Source organism: Anopheles coustani, chromosome 2 (assembly GCF_943734705.1).
Source record: "Anopheles coustani chromosome 2, idAnoCousDA_361_x.2, whole genome shotgun sequence".
Taxonomy (NCBI): Eukaryota; Metazoa; Arthropoda; class Insecta; order Diptera; family Culicidae; genus Anopheles; species Anopheles coustani.
The window spans coordinates 87,017,451-87,038,578 of NC_071289.1; the positions used below are offsets into that span (position 1 = coordinate 87,017,451).

Sequence of the window (21,128 nt, forward strand, 5' to 3'; positions counted from 1 at the left end):
TGTATTTGCCACTCAGTCCTTCCTTTACGCACCAAACGCAGCCGAACGACTGTGGAGAATAGTTGAAACGAAATGTTCTCCATCTAACATAACAACAAAGTGGAGCAAAAACACAAACAGCACTAAAAGAAGACGCAGACGAGACGTCAGGCTGGGGATGGTTTTTTTCCACCTCCCATCGAAAATCCCGGTACAAAAAGTTTTGCCCGGTATTTTCCCGGCGGAGCAGAAATCACTCATTTTTCAGATTGCTTCTAATTGAATTTACGTCCACCCGGAAGTCGAGGCGCGTCGTAACAATATTTCATTTTCACACCATTTTCAAGACGCTTTTCGGGAGGGGAGAAATATTCGTTATCTTTTCCGGCTTTTCGTCCTCGCAGAAATGAGCAATGGGTCGGTTCGGCTGGAAAAATATGCTGGTGTTGGGACGAATTATGAAATTCTGGGACGGCGTGATTTGGCCATCATGTTGATTTAAGGATAATGCCAAGTTTAAAAATCAAGTAATTTGTAGCCTTGTGTTGTAATCAAATATTCTATGAATTGTTTTTATGAAGCGCGATGTTATTTTATCTTACCAAATACTTTTACTATTTCTTAATTTTGTTAATCATAATTTGTTGAACCACTCCTTAAGCAACTAGCTTCGTGATAAACTCTTCCAACGAGGCAAACATAAATCAGCTCATTCGCTCATATTCCACAGGAAGGCCTCACCGGTAAGGTAAGTAAGTGAAGAAAGTGTGATCTATTAGCCCGAAGCAGAAAGCCAACAGCATCCGGCAGAAAACAAACCCAATTGCCGAGGAAAATTAATAGCACCGTTCGGCCTGCGTACCGATGCAAAGAAACTAATGCCTGTCCGATTCAGAAGGTCGGTGGTCATTTTTCTTCCTACCGATTTACTCTCGCGATATTTTCACGTTCGCTTACTCCATCTTAACCCCCCCCCCCCCCGCCCCCCCCTCCGGCCGGCCAGCAACCGGTGCGTTTCTTTGTAAACTAATAAGAGAAATTAATAAATAAACACTTACCGCGGGCAGCGCGAAGAAGGAAATGCCGAGCAGCGCACAGAATGAGGCTATAATTTTGCCTTGCCACGTCTCCGGCACCATATCGCCGTAGCCGACCGTACACAGCGTTATCTGCGGTTTGGCAGCGTGTCCGGAGGTGTGGCCATCCCATATGAGAACCGTACGTACGCGTTGTAGGTATGTTTTGGGCAGCGTGTGCGTGTACGCATGGAGTTGGTTCCGGAGTTGTCGGACGGCGACGACCGTGCGAACATTTCGCAACAACACATTCCGAAGGATATCGAGGAGGGAAAGGTAACGTCGTACGGGAAAAAAGCAAAGAGAAAACATTTTTTTATATTAGTAAATGAACCACAAGAAACCAACGGGGGATAAATATATGTATTCAATATTCGCATGAACGACGTAACGTTCGAGCCGCGGATCTATATTTAAAAGTAGGGACCGGCTGTATCAGACACACACACACACAGCCGTACACCTACTGTGCCAATAATTTAGAATTTAATTTTCTACCGCTAAATATTGAAAACGGTTTTGCGTTTCATGGCTTCCCGGGTTTTTTTTGGTGGAAACCCCTAAACAACTCCACTGAGGGTGGCGAAGTAAAAAACAACCCGCTCGGCAAGCTTAAAGAGGTTGCGCTGGAAGAATCCTACCCCCCCGGGGGTACACGAGCGGTCGACCTGTGGAGAAAAGCACCCCCTGGGGAGGAGGGGCTTGGGAAGAAACAGAAAAAGAATAAAGAAAAGCGGCTACTTACCACACCCCACCATAAAGCTTGAGCAAAGTTACTGAACTTAGTTTCCTTCACATCCTTCTCCATTAAATACACTAAAAACGAGGCAAAAATAAGGCCCAGAAACCCTATGTACAAGGTTGTAATTAATTCCTGCGAACGAGAGGTGAAAAAGAGGGCATAAAAGGGGGTTAGTGGGGGGGAGGTGGTGGTTGATATATAAAACGATTATGTGTGAAGGAGCTTCGAAGGAGCGCAGGAAATTGAATGAGTCCAAGGATAATGCGGTTTGCAAATGTGTGCGGGGGAGGGCAAAAGGGCTTAGAATACGACGACTTTGAGTCGACATTGGTTTCGGATGGAGGTGGACCGGACGTCGTTCGTTTGAGGAAGGGGGGTGTTTCGTTGTGCGGCACAGGGACAGGAAGGTATCGTAAAATTGGAATTAGCTTCGGTATTAGCTACATCCACGGTGACCGGGATCTGAAATTCGACGTCACCAGGAGCAGCAGCAGCACCGGCACATGTGGAACATAAATGGACCGTGAGCGTTTGGACCGACTCGCCATATTTGAACTCACCACACACAGACAAACATACACATTGGGAAAATTAATCTCATGCGAATGGAAAAAGCCTTACGGTGGAAGAATATGAAACGAAGCGTCTAAAATGAATGTTTCCCATACGAAAGCTCGTCGTAGATTCCAAGGAGTTCGTTTTTCTCGTCCTCAGAACAAGGTGAACGACAATCCAGACTAAAACTATTTAATTTTCAGGTCCAGGAGTATTTAATTTTGAGGTGTATTAATTTGCTGTAATTTTCCTTAACAACTTCGTGAGAACTATTTTTTCTCCTGGATCGAATGCAATCATTAATTCAAAATTTGTTGCATCAACGTTGGCGATATTCCTTGGATTCAGAATACAGAATACCTATGTTGAGATACATTAACCGGTTTTATAGTTTTGAACTACATATAGAAGAACTACACACCGCCCAAGCAAACAACGTTCGAGGCACAGTTCGCAAGCAACAGTTCCCCGGAGCCTTACTTTCCGTGCGGCAGCTTAGTTCAATTAAATAATTGCTCCCTCAATCAATTCAGTGCCAATTAAACCGGCGTACATCACCACGGAAGCTGTGCTGTAATTGTACGTCGACGGGTAATAAATATGCGATTTAAACTGCCTCTCTCTCTCTCTCCGAAACGCCACGCGACACGCGGCTTTTATCTTAATGAATGAACGAAATAATCGCCGACACATTCGGACGACCCGCCGACCCCGACCGGGGTCGAAGGGATTGAGTGAGCGATTTTTATCGTCCCCAATCGCATCGCCATGTTTGACAGCGAATTTATGCGAATGTCACTTATGTCACAATGACAGCGTCGGGCCGCTAGAGGGCATAAATGCAATTGAATATGTTCCTTTGAACGAGCCGACGGTGTGGCAGAAGGAAGGGCATTGGAAGGGCAAAGGAATTCCTGCATGAACAACACTTTTCTCTCCCTCTCTCTCTCTTTATCCGCCTTAATTGCCAATGGCCGTTTAGTTTAATAAAAATTATTTTCCCACGGCACAGAGAGCAATGGAAACATAGGTTCTTTTGCTTGGCGCCATATTTTCTGCAGTGCAAAAGATAAAATAATTTAATTCAAATTGATTGGTTAATTAACCGGTTCCAGCGAAGGAAAAAGCTGGAGGGTATTGGAAGTTGGCGAAAAAAAATGATTGTTCAAAAACCGATCCCATAACGTAATGAAGTAAGCTAAATCTCGAAATCATTTATAATCATTGCAGGCTGAAAAGTGCGCATTATTATTTTATCCCTTTCCCACCGGTTCCGGTTGAACAAGCAGCAGAGGCTTAACCAGGTTTTCCCTCTTTCATCGGCAAGCATCGGAATCGACAATATCGTTAAGTCGAGCAAACACAGATGCGGAAAAGGCTTTTTTTGTGCCATTCTTGCTTGTTATTAACTATCCTTATTACTTGTCCCAATCCGGCCAGGAATTCGCACGAGTCGTCGCTCTTGCTCAAAGGGATTTAACGGATTCGCTCTCGGGCGGGTCGGTTTCACCCACAAGGCTGGCCGGTCGGTGAGCGCATGTACGCTGCTGATAGTGAAAGTAGTTGGCCATGTTTTCGGGATTATTAATTGGAATTTAATCCTTTCGGTCGTTCCGTAGAGGCTTTGTGGCGTTGCGTTCTACCCCGTGTCTACCATTCGCAACGAGAATCGGTAGGGTTGACGGGAGGAGGAAAGAAAAACAGATACTGGACCGGCCACTAATCCGATGCCGCTGGCATGTTCCACATTCCACTGTCGACCAGGATGTTTCCACACCCGGTGTGCGAACCGTAACCCAGCGACGGTACCTAGGTGAAGCTATAAGTCCACTATCCTATGTCCCATATTCCGTCGCGTGCGTTCATTCTTTCCACCCGGAACCAGGTGGAGAAGTGAAAACATATAAACATCCGTCCCGGCCACAAACCGTTGGCAATTTCCCGTACGCTCACAATCATTCTTCATTAATTTCACTTTGTTTAGCACAGGATCGAGCGACACTATATTGGCCAGCTGGCAATGGAGGTAAGGCAACCTCACGGAAAATGGGGACATGGATTGAGTGCGGGTATTGCAATATGAACACCACAAACATGATTACCTCCCAAACGCAAAACGGTCGGTGCGATGGAACGCACGCGTACACATCATGGCTTCCGTGTGCAGTTGCTGGCAAGGATTGCCGGCTCGGCAATGGAAACAATTATGAAAGTTAAATGAAATATTGTTACACTGGCTCGTCGCTGTTCCGTGCCCTCCCTTGCGAGCGTCCCCGGGAACGGCAAGCAACAAACCGGATTATCAGTGGCACGGAAAACAAGCGAGCGTATTTGCAATTAAGTGGCGTCGAGCGACTGTGAGAGAGAGAGTGAGAAAGCGGAAGGAAGTAGAAAGCTCAGAGCAGCGGAAAAGCATCTGCATTTGGTTTGGCAGCGAGTACATTCGGAACCTTTATATCAGTTTGTTGTAGACCGATTCCCACTGAAATCTGTAATGGTGAGTGCTAATTTCAATGGTTTCCTGTTCTCAAATTGAACTAAATTAATTTATAATTTTATAACAGTTTCCATATGTCTTCGTAACCAAGTGAAATAATTAACCATCGATAAAACAACAATTTCTGTGAGTTAAGATATCGGAAAATAATATAATGAATTTAAAAGAAGTTATAAGAAACAAGAAACATACGAAGCTATAAATCTTCAGTTATTAACTTTATAAAATAACAACCAATGTCAAAGAAGTGGTACAAATATTTTGAATCACTGAAAAACAATGTTACAATTTTAATTCAACTCTAAGTTACGAGAAGTTATAAAAGTTAAGTCATAAAAGACGTAAAAAAAATCTTCAGTTTAATATGATGTCATTTAACAAGCATAAACCCCGTCTTGTCGGTTTATTTATTTATGTAAAACTCTCGTTAAAAATGCTGTATTCTAAAATAGCGCGAAAAACTCTGTAAGTATCGCCAGCAGCAAATAGCATAAGAAGATAAATGTTTGCACATAGAAGCGCATGTTGCGAACAGAAACTCAACACCGGCTGGATTCGAATGGAAACGGTACCGATGGCGAAAAAAGAAACAGGTGAAAACTCGTGCCGTGCATCCTGAATCCTGGAGCCAGGAGCATAAAATCCTGCACCATTGCATCGAGTTTCGAAAATTCTCTAACGCACGTGCCATTACCGTAATGAACTAGCATTGGCGCAAAGGAGATTGTGCAGCACATTTACCATCCGGCCCGGTGTTTAGTCGGGTATAATTGAATATATTTCGTGACTGGTGCGACTTGCGATGGAGGGGTTGGGAGGTAGTAGAAACAACTAGCTTTGCATATAATTTTCTGCAATAGGTAAGGATAATTAACGAAACGGAAATATTTAAATTTATTTAAATTGATAACCAGATTAAGTATGCACAAGCTCCGGTAGATTACTCTCCTCTAATCTGGCAGACACTTTTCTCCAAATATTGGCACAAGTCGGGGGAATCCTGTTTCGTAGTAAATATTTTACGACTTTCCATTCTTTTACTTCGCAGTTGCGGTGATGGGGCAGAGAAAATGCCACAATTAAACATTTTAGAATCGCACCGGGAGGAAGCTGAAAGGACTAATAAAATATTTTACGATAATTTATATGCACCAAACAGACATTTTACATTTTCAGGAACGCTACTTTCTCCTGCCGCGCGTCATATCTAAACGCCTTCGAGCGTTCGAGGTTCGGCCGCCGTTAAATAAGGCATTAGGTTCGAACGGGGGTTAAGGCAAACATTTAAAAAGACAAAAGCAAACAAACGCAAGGATCCCGCAAAGATCCGTCTCGCAGATGGACCACAACCACACACCGGATTGGCCATTTCGAAACCTCTTCGCTCATGGTCGAACGTGCGGTGATATTTTCCATACCAATGACGTCCATAATTCGGCCCGATAGCATCGAGCCCCCGGATTTAATGGTCGCATAAATCAGAAGGGTTATGAAATTAAACGATTTCTTTTGCTTTCGCCTCGCTGGTCGGCACGGGGGGGGGGGGGGGGGGGGGCGGTAACACTAAACAGAACCATCAAGTTGCATCGCACGGTCGTAATGGGGTTTTGTTTTTTTCTTCTTTTTTGTAACAAGAGTGTTACGGGAACGTTTTGTGTTTACAGATTTTTGTTAGCCAACGACGAAGGTGGATTCTCTTCCCAAAAAGAATACCAAAGAAAACAACATCATTTTTATACTCTCCGCTTCATGGCCAGTGAAAGCCACTTAAGGATGCAATATAAAACTAACAAAGCTCCCCGTAGGGTGGTTAGGATTTCTTTTGTTTCGTAAAAATCGCATAGCTTCGAGCGAAAATGAACGCTGATGGTTCATCACTTACACCAGATGCGGCGTTCTGCATAATTTTTGTGCTTTTTCAGCATCCGGAAAATGTTGCCGGACGCAACACAGGGCACTAATTGCTGGCGTTAGGTTGCCTTCGCAGAAGTGAAAAGAACTCCCAACATTATCACAAGCAAATCCCGATGGGCTGTACTCGCCAACGGTTGATGAAAAGTTTGACAAGGGTTTTAACTTAAAGTTCTACCCAGGTCCGAGACACGTGCGCCCACAAACCTCTCCCGCCGACCATCGCATGCAATTTGCCTCCGGTGAAAAATGATGAATGGTATTTTAACGCCACCACACTGCTATCGTACGAGTAGTTCTACTTTATCTTTCCTTCTCTGTTATTCTATTTTTTCTGTCGGTAAATTTTTAGCTTCCATCATCGGTACAAATGTTCCACATCAGCTGACTTGGGAGCATCTCACGAAAGCACCAACGAGTGCGCAACGTAGCAGGCCGATGGAGGCGCCTGGTGTCTCGCTCGTGCTCTTCGGGGCCCGGGGTTTGCGCTAACACGATCATTAATAATTTTCACCCGAGCGGAAGCGCTCAGGCCGGCACACTCCCCCAACGTTCTTTACTGCGTCGCCGTTCGCTAAATTATGCATGATTATTGTTATTATGGGCAAATTGTTGTGGCACTTTTGGTGCTCGGCTGTGTTGCGTAATCGTTCCGGACATGTGTGATGTGGTGAAACGGAACGGCAGCTGCCTGGGTTGAAATTACAACCTGAGCAACACACGGTGGTGGTGCGAAAATGTTTCGTCTATCTATTTCCCGTGGTTCACCCATTTTCCAACCGCCATGGTTTGCCGATGGCACGTGCACCGTTCTGTGAACGAGATGAGATATTACTTCTTACATTTAAACCCTCCCAAGCCCTGGGTTTGGGAAGAAGATTATGTGCACACCATTTCGGTCAGTTTCAGACTACTTTGACATGCTTGTGCAAGCACCGGATCCTTTTAACGTTGGCTGAAGCGAATGGTTGAAATGTCAACATCTTCTTCAATTTCAACCCCCGCCACAGCTCCGCTACGAACCGTCGAGTCGGGGGGGGGGGGGGGGGGGGGGGCAAATTGCTAGCAGCCATTTTCCAAGCCGAGTAGGCAGGAAAAGCTCCACTATCGTTTCAGCGGCCCACCATTAACTCGAACCACGTGCACGTGACGTGCGGGTGTGATTGTTGCGCCCGAAAAGAAGAAGAAGAAAACCGACCGAACAGCATCACCCGAAGCCGATCAAGCACGGCGTGCGGACTTCCCGATTCCCGGGAACAATGGCCAAAACCGATACCGCCCATTACGATTTATCAGCGTCCGTCCGGTCTTTACCGTTCTATGCCTTCTTTTTTGCCGATATTTCTTTTTTATTTTGTGCCAGCTCTTTTTCCTTCATGCGACGACGAGTCGTTTGATTTTCAAGTGAAAAAGGCACCGGCTGACGGGGGACGGAACGGAAAAATCGAATCCACGTCAATCCCGCTCAACCGATCCCAGTGAAGCGTGACGGTTTCAGGACCTTTCGGTCCTTAGGCAATGGAGCAAAAGGCATCGAGCATTCGCCCGGAATCAGCAGCAGGAAGGAGGCACCGAGAGGATGTCAACGGAAACGACTCCATAGTTGGACGGAAAATGGCATCGTAGCAATCTGGGAGAATATGTTTACGAACATGCGTGTCTGTGTGGGTGTGTGCGAGTGTGAATATCGGGCAATCTTGCATTGCTAGCCATCGTTCGCCACAGCCACAGGGTGAGCGAATGATCTGGCAGAAAAATCCGGTCCATTTGCCCGCTTTACTTCCCACCAATAAATACCGATAAATGCGCCCCACTAACGGAAAAAGGGGACCGGATTCCTGCAGCAGAGCGGAACGGAAAACCCGTTCTCACACACACACAACCTTTCTCATCATCACCACCGCACAAGAAAAGTCTCGTTTCTCCGGCCTGGTCCGTGCAACAGGGTTAAAAATGAGGCGACTATTTTCGCTCGAAAAGAAATCGATATCCTCCATTTGAAGCCGTCGTCGGAAAATGCAACCTTCACCGATTCCATCTCCGCCATCCCGAAGGAAGAGGAAGACGGCCAACAAAACAGTCTGAAGAACGGTCCCATCGCAGCTGGGCCACTTTAGTTCCAGGTCAGTTTAAGTGAAAGGGGAAAAAAATACGATGGACTCCAGGGACGCAAGTATGCGATGGGCTTTTCTTTTGCACATTTTTACAAAGGAAGATGAAGCAACGAAGGACAAGGAAAGATCAAACAACAACATGGCGTGTGTACTGGGGATTCGAGGATGGGAGGGCGAATCCTTACCTGTCTGTGGGCGTAGACGACACTGCCCAGCAGTTTCCACGTGCCACCGCGCCGATCCATGCGCACCATGCGCAGGATTTGGAAAAAGCGGAGCCCTCGAAGCGCACTGGTGGCAAACACCTGCCCGGATGTTCCCATTACGAGCACCACGATGGAGGCGGCTATCGTTACTATATCTGTGAGCGTGGAAAGAAAAGTTGCAGTTTTAGAAAGTCGAACATCACCTCTTGGTTTTTCCTTTTCTTCCCGGTCGTACCTATGATACAAAAAGGCCTTTTTAAAAACTTCAACCTCCCCACAGCTCCTTGATATCGCGAACGGCATCCTGATGACCAAAGCCTGCAAAAAAAAACAAGAGAAAATAGATATCAAATAGTGACAAAAGTGGAAGATAAAAGAACCCTCTATTCCGCAATTGAGTTGTGCAGCATTTAGCGCTTCGTCCAAAATGCCGCAACAAAATAATGCCGGCTAATTTAACCCCGCAGGCAATTCATTTAAAATTTAGCGTTTGTCAACACCCCCCCACGCCGTGTTTATGTGTGTTTGTCTAACACCCAAAAAATCAAATGCCACTTGCTCATTGACACGATAGCATGCAGCAAACGGTAGACAGGCAAAAGAGTAATGGGTGTAATTACACACGCCGCTAATTGGTACGACCAACCGGGTTTGTGTTCCACTTTCCCTGCCAGGAGGGCTCTAGTAGCAGTGGCGCTGGGATGGAACTTTCCCGTTTGCGATGTTAATTACTGGCAATCCATTGGTGCGCGCCGGGACCTGTTTTGGGCAAACGGGGAAATCAAATAATGTATGCGTTATCAAGCGCTAGTGATCGCGTGTTGTAATTTAGTGGCCAATGAATCGTGTGCGGAAAATTTGCCCACCTAAGGCACGCAATAATGTTTTGCTTCAAGCGTAACATTGTTGCTGTGAGAAACTCGATTTAATTTCGGGAACAATAACTCGAGTTTTTCCACCCTATTTTAGAATGCTGCTTCGTTTTCAGGGTTTACTTCGGTGGTTGATCAACCGGAACAACATTATCTCCAATATTGTTAGGGTTAGGAAAACGCTGCCTTGACTAACAGCTTCCAGATAATAAAATTCTAAGAAAGTTGAAAACAGTCCTACAGATTTAATTTGAATATATTTAAAGTTCCTTGATGTTGATAGTTTTAGCTGTTGCAACGTATCTATTTTTCTGAATGTTAGTGTTTGCAAAAATTATACATTATTTCCGGAAAAAACAACTTAACTCCAGCGAAACAGGGTTCCAATTTCTAAATGATCCTTTAAAGCAGGTTAAAACGTTGTTTACCAAAATTAAAAATCGTAGAAGTACAATAGTATGTAATAATTTGTCTAATACTTATTAATAGATTTAAACTACCTGAGGATCTTTAGTATCGTTTAAATTGCAATTTAAAAACATTGCTATTTAATTAAGTAAATTTAATCAAAGTCTACAAAGACATGTCTAAGCTCTGGAATACCCTTAAGGACTCTTAAAGCCTTAGGTTTCAAATTTGAAGATGATTATTATATACATCCGGTACTAAATACTACAGCAACACATTTTCTAGGCACTTCCAATACTTAGTCACAAGGAAATAGGACGCGAAAAACTGGCGCATGGACGATGTTGTGTAACATACTCGGGCAAATGCTTCCCGCTTCGGTTCTGCTGTTGTGGGAATGTGGAACTACTTGTCAATCGCGTCGGAACTGGCGTGGATGGCCTCGCGAAAACTCACCGGCCCGTGGCGGCCCGAAATTGAGCGAAACCAAACACGCCACACACGCTCCGAAGGGTAATTGAACGAATCAATCATCAATCAATCAAACCGGCCTGTCGGGAAAAGGGCACTCCGCCGACTGGAATTCCATCAAACCATCAACCTGCTCATGTTTGCCCCGGGGCGAGCCATACACACAAACGCACCGAGTGCGGTCAGAGTTTCCAGCAGCATGCGATATCATGCGAATCGGCGACAACTGAGGAGATGACGAGGAGATAAAGAATGTCTACCACGACCATTCGGGGTGGGGATTTCTCAGATCGAACAAACCAGTCACGACTTGCGACGCTCTCGATGACCTACACCCGGCTCAGAAGTAGCATTCCAACGGCATTTCCTTCGTCCTAAATATAAATCAAGCTACCGTGCCTTGCGTGTTGACCGTCTGACCTGCCTCCCCGGGGCGAGAGGTCACCGATGTTTGCGACCGAGTTCCGGGGCGCGAGGTGCGAATTGGTAGTGGTAAACCCTGGGCGAGGTGCGGTAAACGAAATCGATTAAGATATATAACCTCAATTCACACGTCTAGGTCTTCGCTTCTAGGTGTTAATTTTGAATGCTAAAGCTGACACAAATATTTCCTCTATCGCTTTCCCTCAGCGCGCCGTTGTTCCCAGCCTCGGCGGATGGCGTGAGAAAATTCAATGAACGTGACGACGGGCTGAAGCTTAGTGCATCGCTTCGACAACGGTGCAACCCGATGGCGATGCATCCGGCTGGCACGAAACTCAGCCACGGCATGATTTAATGGACTTCCTGATGGATTACGGAACGGTTGATTGATAGAATGCGATCAGCGGAAATGCACCGTGACAGGAACACAATATGGTGGTGAGAGAATATCCTCCCAAGCTAGCTCAGCCAGCAATAACTAACATCGGTAAGTAAGTCAAAACATGACTTTAAATTAGTTTCCGATCCTTCCGGGTCGGCTTAACATTGCCGACCTATGACGGATATCATTCATCACGCAAATAAATTCAAGCTTGCGTGAAGTGTTGAAACTGTCGAATGTTTAATCCTGTGTCCCGTGTGTTGACTCGTGTCGGCAAACAGCTATGCCGAGATCGTGCTACCCGAATGTCAACGTCACGCATAATTATGATGCGCTCCAGGCCTTTGGCAAATAAAAGTGTATGTTTACCTTTTGCCTCGCGGCTGCTTAGCATTGCGCTCGTACGCCGAACGCACGAGCTCCGTACGAATAAATAGAAGGAAAAACACAATCCTCTCAAACATACATGGCCCCTCCCTCACGGCGGGACAGCAATTTCCACAGATAAAGGGGTCGGAAAAACTTCTTCGTCCGATACATCCACATTCGCATAACCGTCGCATAACGGCAATGCGTATAATTTCCGGTGCACGTCTCGTATGATCAATGGTGCGGACAAATGAACGGACGACATGGCATCAGCGGTTTCCGTCCGTGGTCGTGGACGGAGCAAAAAAAATTCGTTCCGGGACTCCACTGAATACCTGTGACGGACACGGGCCGGGGGTTTACGTGAAAATTGATGCCACAGTGGCACGAAGCGGACGATCCCGAGCTCCCACGCTGGGGACGAACTAATAAACTGTCCTATGCCAGTCCGGAGAAATAAGTTGCCGGTTTCGTGACCGGTCGTTATGTTTTTCGACGAAGCGACGGACAAGAGCGCTTCCATTCGTCATAATTTGTCCGCTCGGGAGCTTGACCGAAGGAGAAAGGGGGGAAAAAAAGCCCAGCACCGGTAACGTACCTTAGGAAGAACTCGATGGAGAACCATATAACTACTATAATCTCCATGACGAATAGGATGGAGATTGCGACTTCCTCGTATTCCTGAATAGTTGAGAAGACACTTAAGGCCAAACATGTGAACACCATTAAAAATCTGAAAGTAAAGGGGAAAGAGAAAACATCGAGAGGATTAGAAACGAGCATCAAACGGATACCTAAAAAACACTTTAAATATTAAGAGAAACACGGACGACGTACTGTAAAACATCTAAATTTAATTGTACGGGGAATTAACACACCCTCCTCGGGGGTTTTCCTCCCCATACCATCGGTTGACGAGCGTCTAATGGATTGCCTTAACTATGATTGAATTCTCCTACGTCACCCGCAACCGAACCATTCAACCGGAAGCAGCACATTCCGCCGGCCAGCCAGGACAGCTCACCGACAGATCATTACTTCCATCAAATGGCTCAACGCGTCGCTCGTAAAGTGTCCCGCGAGTGAGCCGAGGTGCCAATCAGCAAATTCTCACCGAGCTGGATGTGTCCACAGCACATCCACCACATCGGCAAACACGACGGCCAGGCCCCGGAAAGCGGCCCCGTGAAGGGTCCTTCAGGAGGACGTGTCAATTTGTCGGCGTCGATCGATTTCTCCCACCAAACGGCCACCGGGAGATTTCACGCCCGGACGAACCCAAACCCAGGCGGATGAGCGCTGTGTTCATGTGTTCCTGTGACAAACATCCGGCAAAGCCGTGGTGAGGAAAAGTAATCAAATATATATTTGCCACGGCGTGTGGCGTGTTTCGAGACTTTGCATCTTTCGGTTTTGCCGGTAGGAAATATGTCATAATTATATCACCCAAATGTGTGCTTTGTGGCATGGTATTTTAAAGCCAAGGTCGAGAGTAGACAGCGTTCTTTCAGCCGTAATGTCTAACAGCAAATAACAGACATGAGAAAGGTTATGAAAATAGAGTCGTTTTAAACGATGAATGGTTCTGATATATGAAGAAACATTTAATTTATTAAAATCTTTTATTTGCCCTAATGCAAACTTTCGAAAATATCTCATAGAAAAAACTTTTGAGCAGTTGAAAACAAGGAACTAATATTTTCAGTAAAAGATATATAACCCTTCCAGATGATATTGTCAGCAATACAGCACACCGAAAAAGTAAATTTCATTTTAATTTCAAAGATAAAGATAAAGAGAAAAAGTCTTTGTGGTTGGGAATATCACTTCAACACATCTGATAAGAGTATTTCATTTATTTTACTCCAAAAGTAAGAAAAAATCCCAACCCAGTATTTTCAAGTAATACCAAATAAGTTATAAAACACACTTCGAAGGACTAAAGGCATAGCAATCAATGTTTAAACCCTTGAAAGCCCTAACAAACCTCTAGTACATTAAAAGTTTCTCAAAAATCGATAAGACACACTCAGACACACTATAAAAGAGATGAACTCGCCCTCCCGCGGATAAGCCTTCCTCCCGTGTTCCCGTTTCTTCCGTGCATACTTTCCCCCCTCGCCACCCAAGCCAGCCATTTCATTCGATGTCGTCGCTGTGTCGGAAGTAGTCTGTCGGTACTTTAACGGCCAGTACCGGGGCGGGGTGGGATGAGGAGGAAATATTGCCAGGCCGACAATTTGTGCCAGCATGGGGCGGGGATACAATTTTGTCACTCGGTTTGGGTTTTATGACTTATGAAAGAAGAAACTTTTGGATCCGTGCCAGCAACCACTTGTTAGTGGCGATAAAGGGAGAATCCGCCCTTTTCCACTTTTTTTTTTCTTCTTTTGTGTGTGTGATTAACAACTGAATCATACCAGGGTTTTGGGTCGTAAACGGTAATAAAAACTCGTACAGATGTTTTTCGCGTATCTCTTTGGTAATAACTTTTCGAGCCGGCCGAGCCCATTTAGCGATAAAAATGAGAGCCAGCCAACAGTCCTCAGGGGTTGCAGAAGAAGAAATTATTTTATCATTTCCCAGTTCTTTCTTTAATCTCTTTCTCTGCAGGTTCTACATTAATTTGATTTGTTTTTTATTTCTAATGATCATATAATCCCGATTACATTTGTGCAAAATATGAACTGGCTAAGGACTGTTGAAAAGGCATAGAGTGAAAAGAATATCGATTGCAAACATCAAAAGATTTATTAACTGAACCTGGAATGAAAGAACATGACATGATGTTTTGAATGACTTTTGTAAACGCAAAGTTGAAGGGCTTTTGATCTAATAATGAATCAAACATCCACCCTTGAATTCATACGCTTTTAAATATAAAAGGACATATCTTGATGGTCACGTTCCCAGACGGCTCGTTAACCATTTTCCGACTCGTTGGATGTCGATCAGCCTCTTGCACCCGGTCCACCGAAATGGCCGCACGCTAACAACATGATTCAAGTGCCCCGATGGGCCTAGTTTGCTATTTAATAACGCGGAAAAAGGTCCAGCATGTGGCATAGCAGATCAATCCAGCCGGCACAGCCAAATTGACTCATTGCCGGCTCGCTGGAATGTGCGCGAAAACTGCTGGCGCTAATAATGAGCAAAGCACTCAAGCACCGGAAGACTAGATCCCGCTCCTTTCCGCTGCCACTGCAACCCCCGGGCAAAAAAGGACCATTGCAACGATTGGACACTCGTCCGCCGTGCGCTCAACGTTATGAAAATTTAATTAGGACTTTATGGTGCGCGCTTCCCGACGCGCTTTCCCGTAATTGATTTACTACGCGGCGCACGTCGCCGCAGGTGGCGTCGGCTAAGTTTCGGGGACAACTTTTCTATTTTCCCATGAACGGCAGGCGCTCCGCTCTTGTTTTTTTATCTTACCCTTCGCGCTACTATCCGGAGGGTACGGCCGATACCGGGAACAATGTAAACGGAAAGTGGATGTCGACAAATGATTTCTTACAAACTTCTTGCCTTTAATTGCTGTTCTGTCCATTTTATGCGTTGCTTCGCTTGGAGATGGCCTCGAGGTGCATTTTGATGTCGGTTCGCTGAGAAGTTGTCAACAGCGAACGCGTCTTTTAATTACTGGACCTTAGCTTGAAGTTACTAAAGAAATGGATCGCGATCTCAACGCCGGGATAAAGTTGTGCAAAATCAATTGCTCTAAGTTCATACAGTTTCAACAAATAAATAAGCAACCAGTATCTAACGCTGTAAAATTTAAATACCAGTTTTTTAGTAACAAAATAAATACGCAAGATCAAATAGTTCCCCCCGGTATCATCATTATACTTACACACAGACATGGTAGAAAATCGCTTTGAAGCCTCGAGGTCGCTCGAGAAAATTGTAGACCCTGCTCTGCAGCCGCCTATAACGGGCATCACGTCGTGAGCCGCGATTATAGTTGAGCGGCTTCCCCAACAGTGACATTCGTGGTCGTGCAAGCCGGTCGGCCCTATTTTTGTCGGATAGTTTGCACGCGCTGCGAAAGAGAATGAGAATGAAAAAAAAATGATTAGTTCTAAACATTGTATGAATAAATTCGGGAGATTCAAAGATTTTTTTTTCAACATGTTTTAATGAAACAGAATTGATGCAAAAAATAACTGTAGGGAATTTTAATTGCTAGGGATTATTTATCGCAACAATGAAAGCAGAGAGAGAGAGAAAGCGATGAAGAAAAACTTCGTGGTTAACGTAGAGAACACAATCCTAGCCTTCTCTGATCCATCCCGCGAAACTTTGCGATACTTATGACACTAATGAAAAAGGTACGCCATGTTGTTGAAAATCCCCCAAAGTATACCCACGTCGTTCATAAAACAATTAGAAAATAATACCCATCATAACCCAAAACTAACGAAGGCACCGCCGTAGCAGACTATCATCAACTCGCACAAAGTGTGAAATGTTTTCACTCCGCTGGCGTCCAGCAAATTCCGCAGAAGCCCCGAAACGGCCGTAATTTTGTTTTTGCAAAAAGGACTCCGCCAAGGACTCGACTGCGAGAAGTGCCGAGATCCGTTTCATCAACTTGTCGGGTGGAAAACTTTTCCACCATCATCCCGAACGTCGACGCGCTTCGAGAGGAATGCATCCAACCGGCAAACGGGGATTTTTGACTCCACACACACACACACACAAGCGTTGTTTCTTGTCCCAGCAAAATGCCCCGTTAGATCCTTTTGCAGGTGTCACTCTGTTTTGTCAAGCGAGCGGATCAACTTGAGGACGCAAAGAAAAGCACAACTCAGCTGGAAAGCACTCGAAGTGATCCAGCACATCCAGCGAGGCCCAGAATGCCTTCGGACTAATTATGCAAATATGGCATTATGTCACCTCCTCGGGCCAGGAACCTGCGTGTGTGTTTGTGTGTGTGTTTGTGTGGTTTCGTTTATGTGTGCGCACGAATGGTAAGGACGAGCGCGCACTGGAAGTCATAAAACCGGGCCATCGAGCAAGCGGTCGCAAAATGAAAATACCACACCAACGGCAAACGCTCGGTGGAAGGAGGAATTTATGGCACTCCGGGATGCCAACTGGCGCGTTATGGAGGATTACGAAAAAGAAGAAAAAAAAACGGGGTGTGAAAAGTAGATTTGCTCATCAGAAAGATTATCCCAAGATGGGGGCAGCCAGACGTCTCCAAGCGAGACTGTGAGCCGTCAACGCGCAGAGCGGTTCGTGGGTTAATAAAATGAAGAGTTTTGGGTTGGGATCCCCTTATTTTTTGCTACCCCTTTTTCTACTTCCTTTTTTGCTTTGCTACCCAGGCGTGCAGCCACATCTGGGCATATCTGGTTTTCTTTTTTTTATGTAGCTAGTCGATAAAAGATTATGTAGGGCGAAGGAAATTTGAATAGAAATGTGACGGGCTCGCTGATCTCGGGCGGATAAAGGCCTGATAAGCGCTCGTCGGCCTCTCGGTGAAGATGTCTTTATCGATGTGTGAAAGTGAAAACAAGCACCATAAGATAGGGAGGGGCGACCTGTTTTTATTCGCCTGTCAACGGTGACCCCGGAGAAACGCTGGGAGGCTTTGTGGGATGATCATGCGCTGTCAATTTGAAGGCACTTGCAAAAACATGAGCATTTAAGTGAGCGATAAATGGAGGCACATCAAACACTTGCCGGAAGAGAAGGGAAGCGAATGTTATATTTTATAACTTGCCACGTTTTTCAGCACTCCGATAAGTTTCTTCGTCCAGCTGTGTGTGATAGTGTGTTATGAGTAAAACGAGCACACTCTTTTTTTAAACATTTGCCCATAATTCACCAGAAGCCTTAAAAAAGGCATATTATTCTGCTCACGCAAAACTTTGTGCAGGACCACTGGCTCGGAACATCTGTAGTCGAGTGCATTAGGTAGAATACAAAAAAAAAACAAGCTACACACATAGATACACACACACACACACACACACGCAAGTTATTTCTCTTCAGGAGAGCATATCCAGACACCGCCGGAAAGCAACATGTGTTGGCAAGTACATAAACTTCATAGTCTGACGTTTATAGGATTTCCTGCGGAGCGCAACAGAGAACGATCTTTCCGCTGGAGCTGGAGTAACATGGTACTGAAATTTTCAAATCCGTATGTGTGCCGGAGTGTCTGTTTACTTTTGGCAAAACAGTTTTCATCACACACACACACACACCCCTCCCTTAGGGGGGTGGATGAACAGTGGAGAAATCAGAGACACTTGCAGTCTGGAGCGAAGCGAGAAGCAGGTTTGCTTTTTCGTTTTGTTTGCGTCTGGTTTGCAGTCGCGCCGAAGGGAAGACCATTATTTTTCCATCCATTTCCATCGAATGGCACCGCTCGACGTGCAATATGATATTCATATTACCGAACGGGAAACTTTTTGATGAGGTGGGTAATAAGGTACCTTTGTTTTGAGAGCGCCGTGCCGGGTCAGCAGTGTTCAGCCGGTTGGACCATGGTGTGCACGATGGAATGATTTGAAAAACAAATTCATTGAGGATTTGCTCTTTTACTTTCTTGACAGGTTCCTGGAATTATTTTCAAATTAACAAACGACTCAACGTAAAATGACCCAACTTCGCAAATTATATTTTGACATAACGTAAATAATGTTGGATTTTCAATGACTACTGCGTTCGGGAGTTCTCGTAAGAAAGCTAATGAGCATCGAAATGTAGCCTGCTTTGCTGTGTCTTTGTATACATGATTAACAATAAGCCCCGGCCAATGTTAGGACTCTAATCTTTTCCACTGCACAAATGACGTCGGGAATGGCGGTGACCAAGAGAATGGAAAAGATATAATAAAACAGGACTACTTAACGAAAGGAATTCATAAAATGGAGCTTTCGTTCCCGCCTCGCTGCTAAGTAAACATGCCTCTCGCACCGGCGCTGACCTTCGCCTCCACCACCTTCGCCCACCCATTAAGGGGGTTTTCCATTGTAGACGTGCTTGTCGCCCCAGATATTTAGCTTCCACTACGCGACGCACAATCCAACGAACATGGAATTGAAAGTGAGAGAATGGGCCCTCTTTTGGCCCCTTGGATGGTACGATGGAGGGCGTTTTTTTGTGTGTGTGTCATGTTTTGTTCTTTTTTTTATGTTTTCTGCCGGTACACCTCATACCTCCACATTTAGCCCGACGAGTCACGAAAGCACGTAGCACCGGAGGGTTACAACCAAATGACAACGGCAAACAAGCCACGAGATGGTAAAAGGTTGGAGCCGCGCGGGTGGGGCGAGGGGGTAACAAACGAAGAGGCTTTTATATTTACTTTCCTAATTCTCGTGATCTCCACCCAGACCATCAGGAAAATCACGAGCTCGTGCTGGAAAAGCGTCCCGTTGGAAAAAATAAAAATAAAAGCGAGCAACTCCCCCTTTCCTGGGCAGAATGTCATCGGGGCTAGTTTTCGCCATACACACACATACCCACACACACTCAGTGATGCTCGGGGCGGTGCGAAGGTTATCTTGTTGCTAACTAACTGAAAACAACAAATCCGAGGGCTCCGGGGCGTACCGGATGTTCGTTGTGCCGGTTTCGCTAAAGTTGTTCCGGGAGTTTCTGATTTCTTTAGAAGCCCCGACCGAGAGGAAGGCTGGTGGAAGAGATGGCGCACTCGCCTGAGCTGCCACATCCCGGAAGCAACGCTTTGATTGTTTCAACGATCTTCTGAGACCCACTCTTGGCTTTGCTCGAGATTCAACAAACGAAACCCCGGCCAGGGTTTCGTACGAGACGGAGCCATTTGAAGGTTACCCAGCCAGGAATGGCGGAACTCCTCGTCCTTGTGCCACGTGTTTATCCGCCCGCCAATGTGTTCGGCATGCTTATAGATCCGGAAGCTGTAGCGTGTCCACGGATGGGGCACACAAAAAATTAGGACAAACACACATACACACATTCAAACACAAAGTCAGAAAGAACCCAACCTGAGCGTTTCGTCTAAGCTGCTTGGCGATTTTTTTGATGAAGAAAGAGAGAGAGGGAGGAAGGAAAAAACGTCGAAATCCGTTCAACATGGTCCCGGAAAAGTTCATCAAGTGTAGGAGAATCCTATCGTTTGATCTCCTGTTCACCGCGGCGATGTCAATGTTGACGTGGAGCAAGATTAAAAGCAAGGATTAATGTGTTTATTTTCAACCGCCTTCCGGAGGGAAGACTTTTGAGAACTTATTTTTTTGTGTTTGGATTTCTTCTTAAAGAGGCGCGTCTTTTTTTAAGTTTCACACGCGTAAGACTGATCATAAGTTTACATTTTAACACCGAGAACACGATTGTTAACATTTTGAGTAAACGTATGTAAAGATATCTAAACAAAACTTCGTGTAGCAAAGGTCAATGCGAATATTTCGAATGTTTTTTCGAGTTCTTAAATGCCATTAGATAATGAAAAATATGGAAACGAAGAAATAAATTAAATTTTCCACTCTTGTCAGTTTGCTTTGTTTTAAGCGCACCTTCTTATAAACAAGCCAAAAGCCGGAACATATTGACGAAAATATGAGCTGCTTTAATCAATGATGTCAAAATGAGGCCTACGCCACACGACGAGAAATGGCGTAATCGAGATCCGTCCAATGCCTTCCCGTTTCACTCTCGATCCGAAAGCATTATCAGCAAGACAATCGAGTTACTTTCGAGTGAAGCATTGCGCTATGATTTATCGCAAAACTCAATACCATTTGATCTAACGACGATAAATCAATCCCATTACTGGCGAATACGCTGGCGTACCTAGGCGTATCCAGCGCGTTCCGGATCGAATATCGGTTTTCCGGAAACCAATCACATTATTTCGGATCGGTTCGAAGCATTACCCTTCCCCTGTTACTCTCTTCGACACACGCAAACCCACACACACACTTGTTGATTGGGTTAGACTTGGAATGGATCATCATCCGATCTCTCTCGGGGAGTATCGGAAATGGAAAATCATTAAAAGAAGAAATGAGATGCGAGCCCGAAGCCCGAATGGGACAGCCAAAGACGATGGAGGCCGAAAAGGGAAGCGAAAAAAACCCTCAACCTCTGTATCCCGTTTTCCCACCCTTTCAACCAAACGGACGG

The 21,128-nt window shown here is 45.3% G+C and overlaps 1 protein-coding gene across 1 annotated transcript in view; it reads right to left on the reverse strand.

Moving 5' to 3' along the window:
* LOC131261893 (uncharacterized) overlaps positions 1-16,057 on the reverse strand; it is an 84,573-nt gene extending 68,516 nt beyond the window's left edge. The window contains exons 1-6 of the mRNA XM_058263743.1: positions 15,859-16,057; positions 12,604-12,738; positions 9,316-9,398; positions 9,060-9,235; positions 1,801-1,929; positions 1,038-1,148 (exon numbers count right to left, since the gene is read on the reverse strand). Of these exons, the coding sequence (XP_058119726.1) occupies positions 1,038-1,148; positions 1,801-1,929; positions 9,060-9,235; positions 9,316-9,398; positions 12,604-12,738; positions 15,859-15,995 (771 nt within the window). The 5' untranslated portion in view covers positions 15,996-16,057. The remainder of the gene's footprint in view (positions 1-1,037; positions 1,149-1,800; positions 1,930-9,059; positions 9,236-9,315; positions 9,399-12,603; positions 12,739-15,858) is intronic.
* Between the last annotated feature and the right edge of the window lie 5,071 nt (positions 16,058-21,128).